At 35.6% G+C, this 14,469-nt stretch overlaps 1 protein-coding gene across 2 annotated transcripts in view; it reads right to left on the bottom strand.

The window, feature by feature from the left end:
- The window catches only part of TBPL1 (TATA-box binding protein like 1), a 30,632-nt gene that overhangs the window by 2,675 nt on the left and 13,488 nt on the right, over window positions 1–14,469 (bottom strand). The window contains exons 2-7 of one of the 2 annotated variants that reach the window (XM_036318371.1): window positions 7,944–8,122; window positions 5,355–5,437; window positions 5,137–5,200; window positions 3,257–3,360; window positions 3,074–3,168; window positions 561–1,092 (exon numbers count right to left, since the gene is read on the bottom strand). In XM_036318371.1, coding sequence (XP_036174264.1) covers window positions 1,013–1,092; window positions 3,074–3,168; window positions 3,257–3,360; window positions 5,137–5,200; window positions 5,355–5,437; window positions 7,944–8,078 — 561 coding nt within the window. In that variant the 5' untranslated portion in view covers window positions 8,079–8,122 and the 3' untranslated portion in view covers window positions 561–1,012. Of the gene's footprint in view, window positions 1–560; window positions 1,093–3,073; window positions 3,169–3,256; window positions 3,361–5,136; window positions 5,201–5,354; window positions 5,438–7,943; window positions 8,123–14,469 lie in introns of those variants that run through there. The other variant, XM_036318370.1, reaches the window with a different exon arrangement.

Raw genomic sequence — 14,469 nt, 5'->3', positions numbered from 1 at the left:
AGTTGAACTAGATTATGATACCGTGGCACAGAGGCAACTAGTGGAACTTCTTATTAAAACAGCACAATATATCACCATGTGACAAGACAGTATAGCCTTGAGTACCAACCTAAGATTATTACTTTCCTACAACTAGAGTTGAGTCTTTCCAGAATACAAAGGTACATATGAGGTACAACCCATCATACCTTCTTTCTTATAACTATCTTGTAAGTAAGAAGTTTCTCTTTTTAAAACTACACTTTTGTAACTTTTAAAAGATATCTAACATTTTCTAGCATATTAAATTAGCAACATAAAACATTATGCTTAATCTATAAAGTTCTACTTTGGTTCCCTAGAATTTGTATACATGTTTTTATTTCTAATCTTAAAAAAATCCCTATTTGATATTTGGTAACAGAGAATTAAAAGATTATATATATTCACAAAACATACTTCAAAAAGAAGCCAACACACTTTAGCAAAAGTCTAAGCTTGCATAGATTAAAAAAAATTATGAATACAATTTTTATTCATAGAAAATGGGGAATAAAATTTATAGAATGGATATGAAGAGAGACCTTTTCCAAACTTTTATTTGTGCATATTCAATTGAAAAAGATAACTTTTACAGGTTCTTTGGTGCCCATATTCAGCATACAAAAATGTAAAAGACTATTCACAAATAAAACACATTAGCTCAAACTGGAAAAAAATAACAACAAAACAATTTAAGGTAGTGCACACTGTGACAGCTCTGCTTATGGGGACATGAGAATTACTGCGAAAATAAATAGAACGTCCTTCTGTAAAAGCAGCAATGTCATGTCTTGTAAACTTCCCTTTTATATTACAGCAAAGTCTGAAATAAAATCCAAGGGGACTGGAGCTTTTTACACTGTAGCCGTGAACGAATAAAAGAGTCTATTTCCTCAATTACTGTTGGTCCAGTTTCCTTTTGTTTTGAGTCCAATGTGCAGCAGGTTTTAAAAGGTGCTCAGTTAGGGATTCTAACCAATTAAGTGATGAATTATAAAATCTCTTTCCTGCTTTCAAACACAAACGGGTAAATCTGTTCCACGGCAGTAGCGACAGCCTTTACATTGGGCCCTGAAACACATACAACGGAGGAAGGGGTGAGAAGAGGCACGGAAAGCACTGGGAAAAGCTCAGTTCTCACAATTAAAAATACCCAAGCAGTTCGGGGGTTACTGTTTTAAATAATCTACAAACATAATTATACACATAGTCATAATGAAAACTAAGAGAATAAAATTTTCCTTGGACAATTAAAGGAAATCTGAAACAAAAATGATGTTACTCATCTCGTTTTAGGGCACCAGTGTGAAAAGAGCGTAGATAAAAAAACTACACACAAACTATCCCAGAGGAGAACAGAAAGTGCTATGATAGGACTATTAACGGGAGAAAGGACAAACGGGCCCAGAAAAACATTCTCCTTTTGGAGACTGCAGTCTGGCTTTTTGTGAGGCTACAACTGAAGCTTGCGGGAGTCGGAAGCCCAGCAGAGTAAAGCAAAGCTGCTTCCCAGGTGCTGGGACGCGGAAGCTGTTAGAAGCCACCTGGTCTACAATGCCCACAGGTTTACTGCTCCTTGGCAGCAATATGTTTACCACCAATCTGGCCATCTCACCCTCGCAGCTTACTGAGGCAAGAGAACACAAAAAAGCACAAGGGAATGAGGTGACGCTGGGAATAACTTTTAAAAAATGTAATCTTTCATTTAAATAGCTCAAAAGAAACATGAAAGTGGGTAATAAAAAATATTTTCATAACATTTTGAATAAAAATGGTTTCACTAACTATACTTACCACCTTTGAAGGATCCTAAAAAACATACATATGGACCTGTATACTCTGACAATCTGAATACGTCTTACACTGGTCCACTCCCTTCCTGACTCAGTTTACCCCTACACATAGTACAGTGCTTTGCCCATGGGAACACATACTGAGTATGTGTTCACTGAATTGTTATAGAATTTCATAAAATATTACAGATGTAAATATATAACGCATCCTAATTAACCAGGTCAGTTGTCTTCAGTTTGTTATTGTGTTGTTTAAATATCTATTAACTCGATAAAAGACAGATTTTACATATGCATCATTTTATTCTATACTTAGTAGAGACTTATCTGTAGACTTTGGGGCCCCTCAGAAGTCTGGGTTCCAAAGTACAGAAATGACAGTTGAAAGAAGGGAACAAATAGATGTGTTCCTCACCACTCCACTTTTAATTCAGGCACAGCCCTGGCAATAAGCTTGAAAAGTTTCAGAAGTAGGTGTGAAAACCCATGGGATGAGTCAAAACTAAAACTTATTTATTGAGTGTTTAAGGTGTTAATAATTTTTATTCTCCTTTAAGGATTGAGGGAAGAAAAAGAAAAACTCAAGGACACTAAAGAAATTTCCCTTAACACAAATGTGCCAAAAGTTGGGTCTGATTCCCAAGTAATGTCTCTGTACAACGTACAACCATGGCACCTGTACAAATCATCCTGCGGAGTCACTGCTACCCTCTGACACCTAGGCCTAGTGTTTAGAAACCGCCCCTTCCAAATAGTTGACTCAAAAGATATGTAACAAATAGGTACAAATTATATTTACATCTTTGCTTATGTAAAACCTTTATAAAGTTCATAAAACTGAATTCTCTTAAGTATTTTAAATGCAAGATATTATAAGTTTAAAAGTAATATTATGAAAAAATATACTAGAATATTTTTAATAGCTCAAAACTGGAAACTATCCAAATGCCTGTGGACAGTATACTTATACACTGGACACTGCACAGCAATGAGAATGAATGATCTATCACTACACGGAGGATGAATCCCACTGCGATAATAATGAGTGAAAGAAGACAGAAGCAAAGTACTATGATTTTAAAACAGTATATGAAAGCAGGTCAAACTAACCTATCATGTTAAAGTCAGGAGACTGGTTCCCCTTTAAGGGCAAAAGTGACTAAAGGTGACAAATTAGACATTATTTCTATTTTGGTATGGGCACCTCTTATTTCATTCAATACAGAATTAACAAGTTTGGTTTCAATATCATAAAATACCTGTTACTGTGATGCTTCCTGTTGAAAAAATCTGTAATGTAGCTCGTAGAGATTTTATCCGATAGCACACAGCAGGATGAAGTTCAGGTTCATAACTACACAAAGAAAGCCACAATGTAAGTATTTATAGCCTGACAAGTAATTTCAAATTCGGTAAGTTACTTTGATTTCTCAAAGACCTACCTGGCATGAGGTCTATTGTTCTTCGTGAATTCTGGCAAACGGATTTCAAATGGCATGTTACACACTGCTAAAACATTAACAACCTTAAAATCTGTAAATATTACCTTTAGGAGAGAAATAAAACTCAGTGAATTATTTTGAAACAAAAAAATCTGCTCATCAGAGAAATCCTTAATAAATAAGTTTCAATCTTTAAAAAGCAAATAAAACAAATATCTTAAGCATGGACCCAGTATTTTAAGTTATCAGTGATTCATTAAAGAAAAACAACTCAAAAACTTTAATAAGAAAATAAAACCTGAGATATTTGCATGATTGAATTTCATGTTTAATTTAGTTTGTTTTGTTTTTTTATATTTGAAATGGGATATTCAGTCTACTGGGATAGGAGAGCAAAAAGAAAAAAAAAATGAAAACACAGTCCTCTTCTCAAGAGTTTAAATGGAAAAGTTGTTACTTTAAAACTCAATGAATAGTTGAGTATACACTAAACTCCAAAGATCAGACTTTTTCTTATATGCAGTAAGGTAAAATGATCTTTCTGTGAGCTTAGATGTTTGCTTTCTTTAGGGGGACAGAGTGAGGGATAAAGGGATAAAATTGTGCTTTTTAATTTATTGGAATTTCTCTCAACATTTCTAATTTTATGCTAAGATAAGAAGCTCAAAGGCTAAAAATAATGTCCTCTCAAATTAATAACTTCAGCAACTCCTTGACTGGTTTTATCTTATCTTTTCAAATGTTCCTAGTAAAACCACAATTCTGGATAAATACCCATCCTCCAGCTCAGTACCTGCACAAGATAGCTGCAAGAAAGCCATAAAATTGTGCAAAGTGCCCCACCATTTTTTGTCTCTATACCACCTCTCTTCAAGCACCAGAACTCCCACACCCACCAGCTCGTCAGTGCCTTCCTCTCACCTTCTACCTCAGAGGAGACTGAAGTCATCAGAGGGAAACTCAACTTCCCATCACTTCCCATCTAAAGTCAAAAGAGCCTAGGCTCATCTCTTTAGGGACTCGTCTTTATCTTTCATTTACTCATTATCTTCAAGTGACTCAGCAAGTGCATGATATGTATTAATTTTATTCAAATTTATGCCTCTACAAAATTATATTTGATGAGGTTACCCAGCCAGCGATGATCACTGTTTAAGTGTGAGAGCCTGCCAACTAGTGTGTACATGTCAACAGGGTCCTGCAGCTCTCAGCTCATCCTGAAATATATATGTACACTACTCTTGGGATGATCAGAAATATGTGATGTTTTTGGTGGTTGTTTGTTTTGGGGGGAGGGAGAGGTGGGGCATTGTTAAAGGTGAAAAAAACTTAAAGAGTTAAAAAGGTATTTAAGAAGTGGCAGACGGAGGCCAGTGGATCCTGCGACTGTGGAGGGCGAGCATTTGTAGCATTTTATCTTGTCTACACATGGGGGACTGAGGAGTTTGGGAAATCCAGAAGGAAGAACCCATCCACCTATGAAAACGACAAATGAGCAATTCATATGGAGGATGGCTCCCTGTCTCTGAAAGACCCTCCTCTGGGAGATGAGTCTACATCGTATAGTGTCTTGAAGACACAATAAACTTCTTATGGGCTGCAAAAAAAAAAAAAAAAATGTAGTTAACTTGTAAGAAAACAAGCCAGTGTCTCTCTATAAGAAGAATCTGAAAAAAAGTCAGGATCCTTTAAAAACATCCACGTGGACAAATTTTGCTACTAACTTTTTATACTGAAGAACAGTATAAAAACCTTAGGAAAAGGTCAATCATGAGGGTAGTTTCTGTCGTGATTTCTTTAGTCTACTAAATTCAAAGTTTTAACTTTACAATAATAAATCCTTGAATATTTGCAGTTTGGATACACTTTGAAAACGTTACCTGAAAACCTAGTTTCTGCAGACTGCGGGCTAGACGTCTGGCACCAAATTTAGCTTCTTCTTCACTATGGTTTTAGGGGAAAAAAAAGATTGTTATATAGGAAATCAATTTTATACTGAGGAACATGACAAATTGTACATATGATTTTGTTTCTAAGTTTACAAATGTTCCTTTCATGAGGCGGAAATTAAAAAATTAAAAACCCAAATAAAATTTACCTTGTTGCTCCAGTGCAAATAATTTTTCCTGAGGACCAAATTGTAGCTGTAATTCTAGGTTTTCTAAGTTTCATTAATACTTTCTGGAAAAAATAAAAAAGTACATAATAAGGATTAATTTTCATTTACAGAGTGGAACAAAAGTAGGCTTACAGTTGTGAGTATGCAAAACAGTTATTCTTAATAATTATTATTAATTATTGTATAATTTTTCATCCAAACAACTGTAAACATTCTTTTGCCCCACCCTGTATGCTTCTGCTCTATGTGGCTATTTTAATGTTTAAATACTATTCTAAGCTTTCCCACAATCAAAATAACTGTTCCCTGCATCATCTACCCATTCTGAAATCAAGTACCATACTGAACAAAAGAATGTATTAATCCAAAAGGACACTTAATTAAAAAATACATGGACTATATAAATCTCTCACTAATAATACTTAAAACCAATGAGCTACCAAGTATGTAAACATTTCTTTTCTCATTCCACTCCAGTCACATGATTACAATTTATAATTTGCACGGATCCTCAAATCCCCACATCTCATGAGCTGTGCAGAAGCTGTTATTTTCAACTGGCATATTTTTTCTTCATATTTTCATTTCATTCAAGTTTCTCACCAGATGTCACCTCCATAGAGGGGCCCTCCCTGACTCTTCCACCAAAACACCCATCCCTTTATTGCCCTGTACATGCTAACCTTGCTTTATTCAGCCTCATGGTATCCATCACTACTTGACATTGTCTTACAGTTAAAATGCCTATTATATATTCTAGTTCTATATGCAAATTTTGAATGCAGGGGAAAAGTTGGAGCTAGAGATATAATTTTAAATATGGAAGGCATTTAAAGCTATGGGTTTGAATAAAATTATTTACATTGTGAGTATAAATAGGTCAAGAGCTAAGATCCAAGATAATATGTGAATTTAAATTTTCATTGCAACTTTTCATTTATGGAAATATTTATCAAATTCCCATTATATGTAAGAGATAAATGTTTACTGAATAATGTAGCACATAAATGAATCAGATATTTCTCCTTAAAACTCTTGTTACAGTTTGAGGTCTTCCTTTTCTCTGTTATATGCCATATTATCAAACTAGAAAGCTATTAAATCTGGGAAGACAAAAATTAACAAAGACACAAAATAAAATCTGAGTAAATAATTATAAATTTTCAAACACAAGTGGCTGGGAAACACTAGACTGAGTTTATTCTACGTTTGTCTTTCACCACCAGCTTGTCCATCAACTCAGCCTTTTCAGTTAACGTTCCTAGGAAAAATGACTTCCCTGCCATATGGTATATTAAAAGTCTCAAAGTAGCATTAGGCAATTTCTTCTCTAAACTTTTTAGCAAACCTATTTACTCCTTTAAAAAAAAAAAAAAATGAAGATGGCATTATTGAACTTGAAAATCTTTAATTGCGGGTCACTGAAAATTTTAATTCAACTTCACTTAGTTTCTAGCACTAAGAGCTAATAATAATTTTCCTAAGTATACTGGCATCTAATTTTTAGAGCTTAAATAAAGCCTTCAAATACATTCTTAATTTTCATAAAAAATATATGATATATAATCTCATCAATCATTGGTTTATAAAAGCCAAATGAACACCCACTGTATTGTATAATTTTAATCTCAAAACACTAAGGTTAAAAAAGCAAGTTAACAGCTTTTATTTTCAGTATTATAGGTTTTACAAAAATTAAAATTTAGAATGTACAGGGTAGGATATGAACCATATTTTCAGCAATTTGCTACTGAAAGAATACCAACTATCCTGGCTAATTAAAGAGGGCTATCACAGCATGCTACAAAATTTACAATCTGACTTTCTCTATCCTAGGACACCATTCAAACATAATTATCTATATATATAAAAGTCCAAGCGATTGGCTGGTTGACGTGCACTGATTACCAGGGGGCAGACACTCAATATAGGAGCAGAAATCACAGGCATGGAAACATGGGACAGACTGATGAATCTCAGAGGGAAGGGGGGAGGGAGAAGGGTGGGAAGAGATTAACCAAAGATCTTATATGCGTACGGATTCGTGTACTGGTGGGGTCCCTTGGCCTGGCCTGTGGGGATCAAGCTGAAACCGGCTCTCTGACATTCCCCGAGGGGTCCTGGATTATGAGAGGGCAGAGGCCAGGCCGAGGGACCTCACCAATGCACAAATTGTGCACCGGGCCTCTAGTATTTAAATAAATATACATACATAAAAAGTACAAAAGTCGCCTTCTTCAGTCAAAAGAAATTGAGAGAACAGTATAAAATGTCTAGTAGCCAATGAGTTCTTTGGTAAGACTTGGAGATAAGTATCTCCAAAAGCTGCTACTTCATGAGAAAAGGTGCCACTTCTACAGGGCTCACTATTGTATCCAGCACAACTAGCACATGGTAAGGTGCTCATAAACTATCTATAGCAGTGGTTGCCAATCTTTTGGACCTCACGGACCACCAGTGGTCCACGGACCACCGGTTGGCGACCGCTGCTCTATAGAATAAATACATTTTAGTACATCATTCCTAGCACTATACAATTAGCATACATACCAAAATTCAGATACTTACTCCAACATCACGCTTATAAATTACATTTGCTCCCTCCAAAGCAATCTTCCTTAAGTTCAAATGGCATCTTGTTCTAAAAACACAGACTACATTTGTAATTAGAATGTCCAATGCAACATCACTGTCTGCATCCATTGGGATAGTTTAAAAACTTAGCTTCCTGCCACGAAGATCACATCCTGAGAAACAAAATAAAATAAAGTAATTAAACTTTAATGTTTTCTGAATTTTTCACAAGTAAACTTGAAAACTAAAATGCAAAAAACAAATCTATACTATTTATTTTTAAATGTTACTCAAATCAAATCATGTCCCTTATTTTCCCCACTAAAAATGCCATTTTAAAAAGATAACATCATTAAAATCTAACTTTCATTCCTTAAATTTAATTAGTAACTTTTACACGCCAGGCGGCTGCCAAACTTATCTCCTGCTACTTGCCTATACCACCACTACGTTCCAGGTGTATCACAGTCATGGTAATTCTCCGAACACACCAAGTTCAAGGGCTGCACTTTGTGGTTCCAATGTCTAATCATTAATGGCACTATAACCCATCTCACATTTGCTAGGGCTATAAAAAGTCAGACCTATTTTTCACTTATTTTGAGTAAATGACTTAAGTTTAAAGAAGCAGAAACATTATTTATAACATTTATAAACAAATGTTTCTCATTTACCAGTCATTCATTCATTGTTCACCTACTGAACACCTATACATTGAGGATACTGGAGGAAAAAAGTGTATGAGGCCAAGTCTTTTGTCCTCAAGGAGCTCACAGACGTGTGTGTGTGTGTGTTGTGTAGGAAGGAGCTCTAACAAGTAGTTAGCACAACACCATTTTTACTGAGATCTCAATCTTCCAAAATACGTATCTTTTTAAAACGGACAGGAAGCATTTCCATAAACAAACAAAATGAGCCCTAGTTTGTACTATGCATAAAACCCATATTCCAGCTAAAAAAATTTTCTTTGAATGGGTTTCCACATCTTAAATAAATAAGCAATGATAATTCATCTTACCTAATTTACAAAGAGAAAATCAGAAAATAGCAACAGATATAAATTATTATGTGACTAAACAATGAAGATGCCAAGTGTCCAAATAAAGAAAATTCAATTTTCTTTTTCCGCCTTCCACTATACTAGAACCCAGGAACAAATCAGACCAAGACTTCCAGCACCTCCACAGGATCAGACTGCACCCAATTCTGTGTACCAATTGTTCCTCAACTGCATTGTATTTTCTCACTCTTAGGTTTCCTACAATCTGCTTATTTTCTCATTTTTCTGTTCTTTGTGTATGTTTAAGCAACCTCAAATGATTTTTATGTATAAGGTGTGGGGCAGGGATGGCAGTGGCCCTTATTAATAGATATATAGGTAGATTAATAAGCAGAGGACAGAGGCAGTTTTCAATACTGATCTTAAGCAGCAGGCTCAATGTCTGAATAATCAATTACTAGTTATGACAACATGGACAAGTTATGCAGTCTCTCTGTGCCTTGGTTTTCTCAGATGTGACATGTAATAATGGATGGTGCCTATGAGATAGTATTGGGGGATTATATAAAATGTATGAAAAGTATTTAGTACATGTATCTTGGAATTATAACACAAAACCAAAAGTGATTATGGATAAAATGAGTGTTCAAATCAACTGGCAGAACAGAGGTTTCTTAGCATCACTTCCCATGATGACATTTAACTGTGAGGAAGAGGCTCCAAGTTGCTCACCTCAACATCCACTCCGTCCTTCCTTCACAAGGAGCAGGACCCAGCTGTCTAGCCACATACATTGTGGCAGAAATAAAATACTACACATTTCAGGCTCCCAGGCAACAGGTACAGCCAAAAAGCCACACGACTCTGTGACTGCCAATAAAATGTAAAATGAAATAGTTTTGTGTCTTTTGGAAAGTGTGCTTAGAGGGACTGATCTAAGCCAGCAAAAAAACCCTTTGCCTTTCTGCCCTTCTTCATACTTGCTGCCTAGAGTCTGGATGTGAGAGCTGGAGCTCAAGGAGCCATTTGGAACCATGAGACTCCGGGTAATAAAACTCCTTATTATCCCTGCACTTCCTAATTCTAGATGTCATGAATATGAGAGAAAGTCTATTTCTGTTAAGACCCCCATACTGGATTTCTGAAGTATGCAGCCAAACCTAATCCTAATTGACACACATCCCATGAGAATAAGCTACAAAACACTATTTAAGGAGAAATTACATATAAAGAAACTATGTCAAATTTACTGCTTCACAAAGTTGGGGTTTTTTTTTACATCAAATAGGCTAAAACAAATTCACTCAAATCTACTTCTGAGTATTAAATTAGTAAACTGAAGAGAAAATTCAAGGACAATATGTAGGGTAAAAATAAGTCAAGATAGACGGGGTAAAGCAAACCTTTGTGAATGCAAAGAAGCCTTGAAATTCAAAACAGATGATTATTTTTATACTGTAGCAACTTAAATTCTAAAGATGAGGTCACACACATAGTTCATCATAAGTATATATTTAGATACTTAAACAGCCAAAAAGTTAACAATTATTGTATTCAGAGAGCTGGCATCTGAGTGATTGTAAAACTTTTTTCTTCTCTTGTTTTGTAGACTAGATTTTTCTTTTTAAAAACAACAAATATATATTAGATTTACTATAAGAAAAATAAAGTTAATTCCATTTTTATTTAAATATAGTTATCAGTTATTTTTCCATTGCCCACGGTCTGATATGAAGACATGGTTTAATCAGGTGTTTTTTCCTGTTTCTGAAGTAAATACCTAGTATAAGTTCAAATATATCCTTCAAATAAGAAGCAAAGTTCAAAATTGCAGCTGTCCTAACTTCAGGAAATATTCTATTTCTAGCTTTCATTAAAATGCACTGTAGAGTTGAAGCAACTTCTTCTTCGATCCATGATTTTTCAGACAAGAAAGAATACACTGTTCTTTAGGTCCTCTTTCTAGTGGTATTTAAAAACATTCCTTCAGCACCTGAAATCTTAAAGCAGCACCTGGAAAACACTGCCACCTCCTGGCTTTTAAGTCAAATTGCACCTAAGACTACTACATTTTAAATTCCACACCAGAAAAGACACTTAAACTGAAAGGCCACAATAAACATCGTAATAATATTAACTAAAGGAAAACAAACAAATAACCCTAAAGAAACCTTAGTATACAAAAAAGTAGATCCTAGCTACTTTAAGTGTATTCAAGTTGCATATGAAGATACTGAGGGAGGGGCCTAAAAGGTTTAACCACGAAGTTGCCATCCATGATTTAAGAAATGGCAGAAGGGAAGGCTGGATATAGACTAATTTGCAAACACAACATGAACGCACTTGTTCCCCTAGGGATCATTTTTTTCTAAAAGTAAGACATGGCATTTAAACCAACTCTTTGTAAAGCTCCCAAAATAGCAGATTAGAAAACAGTTTGTACGGCGATTCCAACCAATTCCTATACTTGACAGTCTCCCAACACATGTCTGTGACCAAGATGGGAAAAAATAAAACATTTTGCCTTTGAGAAAGAGGGTGTTCTTTTACACCTGTTTAACAGTACAGCATATACCTTACTTTTCTGGAAATTGGTAATAATATCACTGTATCTCCCAGGGTGCTTCTAGGGATTCAATTTAATTATCTATGTCAAGCACATAGTACACACACCATGTTTAATAAATGGCAGCTATTACTATTTGATAGATTCACATAGTTGAATATTGTAACCAAATAGTATTTAATGAATTGGTACAAAACTTGAGAACAATCACATTACCAGACAGAGAAAACTGAGGTCTTAATAGGTCAGGCAGGAGTCAGCGATAGCCAAAGGGCTAGCGCTTGTTCTATAAAAAAGGTTTTATTGGAACAGCCATACTCATGTTGTTACATAATGACTATGGCATCGTTGAACAGTTCTGACAAAGACCAAATGACCCACAAGTCCAAAATAGTTACAATCCGGTCTTTTAAGAAGGTAAGTGTGTGTGAGAGAGAGAGAAAGAGAGAGAGAGATAGGAGAAGGAAAGAAAAAGAAAGGGGTAGGGGGTAGGGCTAGATAATTAACCAACAGTTAGGGAGGGTATAGAATGAGTCTTCTATTAGGTGGGAGATGAGACTAAATGGTTTCTAAAATCCCATCTAATTCTAAAATTCCCAATTCTAACAGCTTAGATGAAGACACACTTAGACAAAATTTAGGAATTATATTTTAATTCTGGAGCTACTGCATTAGTTTAGTTAAATTAATATCCCAATTCTGAACTTCCCACTTACCTTCAACATGCATTTGTGTTCAAAGGGGCAGTAAAGGAAGAAAGTTAGATGCACTAAGGCAGCAGGTTCTCAACCCGTGGGTCGCAACCCCTTTGGGGGTCGAACGACCCTTTCACAGGGGTCGCCTAAGACCATCCCGCATGTCAGATATTTACATTACGATTCATAACAGTAGCAAAATTACAGTTATGAAGTAGCAACAAAAATAATTTTATGGTTGGGGATCACAACATGAGGAACTGTATTTAAAGGGCCAGAAGGTTGAGAACCACTGCCAGCAAACAGTGAACAAGATTGCAAAACCTTTCACTTGTTTGGCAGGGTAACATTCTGTCATGAGGACATGTTTTCATGCATGACCCAAGAGCTTATACTTCAGGAACCAGTCCTCGGGGTTGGCATTTTTATTTTCTAACCACATGAAAAAAAGCCATTAATAATATGCTTGGTCACAAAAACCCTTGTATCTCCCAAGGAAAGGAGGATATATTATATCAACATCTATATATATAAAAAAGGCTAATATGCAAAATTTCCCCGTGGGAGTTCGGAGACCAGGAGTTCGATCACTCACTATGACGTGCGCTTGACCACCAGGGGGCGGCTCGAATGAAGGAAGGCCCTTGCCAGCAGCCAGAAGGCCCCGATCCGCCCTGATCACCGGCCAGGCCTAGGGACCCTACCCGTGCATAAATTTCATGCACTGCGCCTCTAGTATAATATAAATCATTTAACAAATGCTTACATATTTGTTAAATATGTAACAATCAGATAAGGATCCATTGCTCAGGGTAAGTCTCGGTCTAGATTGGAGGTGAAAATTTGGAAACCCCAGTACAGAAGGTAATTAAAACCACAATGGGTAAAATAAGTATTTGATGTACAAAATCTTCATCACATTACATTAAACAGAAAGTTAAACGATGTTCACTACATGTCTGCAACTACTGTATCTCTGACTCACTCTAAATACCAATTCTGAAAACTGGTAAGCATGTGAATAACTTGCATCAAAATAAAGTGTTACACTTTTTAAAATTTCATATTAAGAAAACTACAAAAAAGTGTTAATGGAAGTTAATTAATAATAACAACTCTGACAGTCACCAGCAATTATCTATTTTTTAAAATAGTAAAGAGTAGTGTACTGTATGCTTCAGTCGATAAAAATACTTGTAATGGTAAAAGGGGGTGAAGAAAATGTAAATGATACTGATTTTCTGAATGGATGTTAAGGAAAGAGAAGTCAGTGGTTTACATTCTCATGAAGAAGTTCCAATTAAAGGAGAATGAAAATGTGGTTAAGTTAAACTTAATACTCAGTTAATTTAAACCTATGTTCATATATATTGATAATGTTTAAACAGCAGCCTTCTTAAAGATTTCAGGCCAACCAGCATGGCTCAGTAGAGCATCAACCTTTGAACCAGGAGGTCATGGTTCGATTCCCAATCAGGACACATGCCTGGGTTGCGGGCTAGATCCCTGGTGGGGGACATGCGGGAGGCAGCCAATCAATGATTCTCTCTCATTATTGACACTTTTATGTCTCTCTCCTGCTCTGAAATCAGTAAAAATTTATTTAAAAAAAAAGAATTTCACTATTTCACAATGTACTACAGTGTATCTCTAATGGAATAAAACTTGGATGTTGAAGATGTGGACCCTAATGGAAGGTACATGACAGCTCTGAACTGTTCCTACCCTCACCTGTAAAATGCAAACAACCCCATTTCCTCACCACATAATTGTTTTAACAGATTAATGAGCACCTCACTAATTAAAAATAGTCTATTAAAATAATGTCATTAGTCAGTGCTAACATTAATATTAATCTGAACCAATGTCTAATTACAGATAACAAGAAAAAAACTGTATTTTACTGAATACAACCTAAAATTTGGGGATTCAAATATCAAGCATATCAATTGCTTATGTAAAAGCAAAATTTGGACAGATTTAGTATTTCAAATTAATGGCTTGGTGTATGGCTTTTAAAGAAGACAGCATGGCCCTAACCGGTTTGGCTCAGTGGATAGAGCATCAGCCTGCGGACTCAAAGGTCCCAGGTTCGATTCCGGTCAAGGGCATGTACCTTGGTTGCAGGCACATCCCCAGGAGGGAGTGTGCAGGAGGCAGCTGATTGATGTTTCTCTCTCATTGATGTTTCTAACTCTCTATCCCTCTCCCTTCCTCTCTGTAAAAAATCAATAAAATATGTTAAAAAAAAAAAAAAAA

Source organism: Myotis myotis, unplaced genomic scaffold, assembly GCF_014108235.1.
Source record: "Myotis myotis isolate mMyoMyo1 unplaced genomic scaffold, mMyoMyo1.p scaffold_m19_p_7, whole genome shotgun sequence".
Taxonomy (NCBI): domain Eukaryota; kingdom Metazoa; phylum Chordata; class Mammalia; order Chiroptera; family Vespertilionidae; genus Myotis; species Myotis myotis.
The sequence above is the reverse complement of the archived record's forward strand: the minus strand, read 5'-3'. Positions and strand labels throughout refer to the sequence as shown.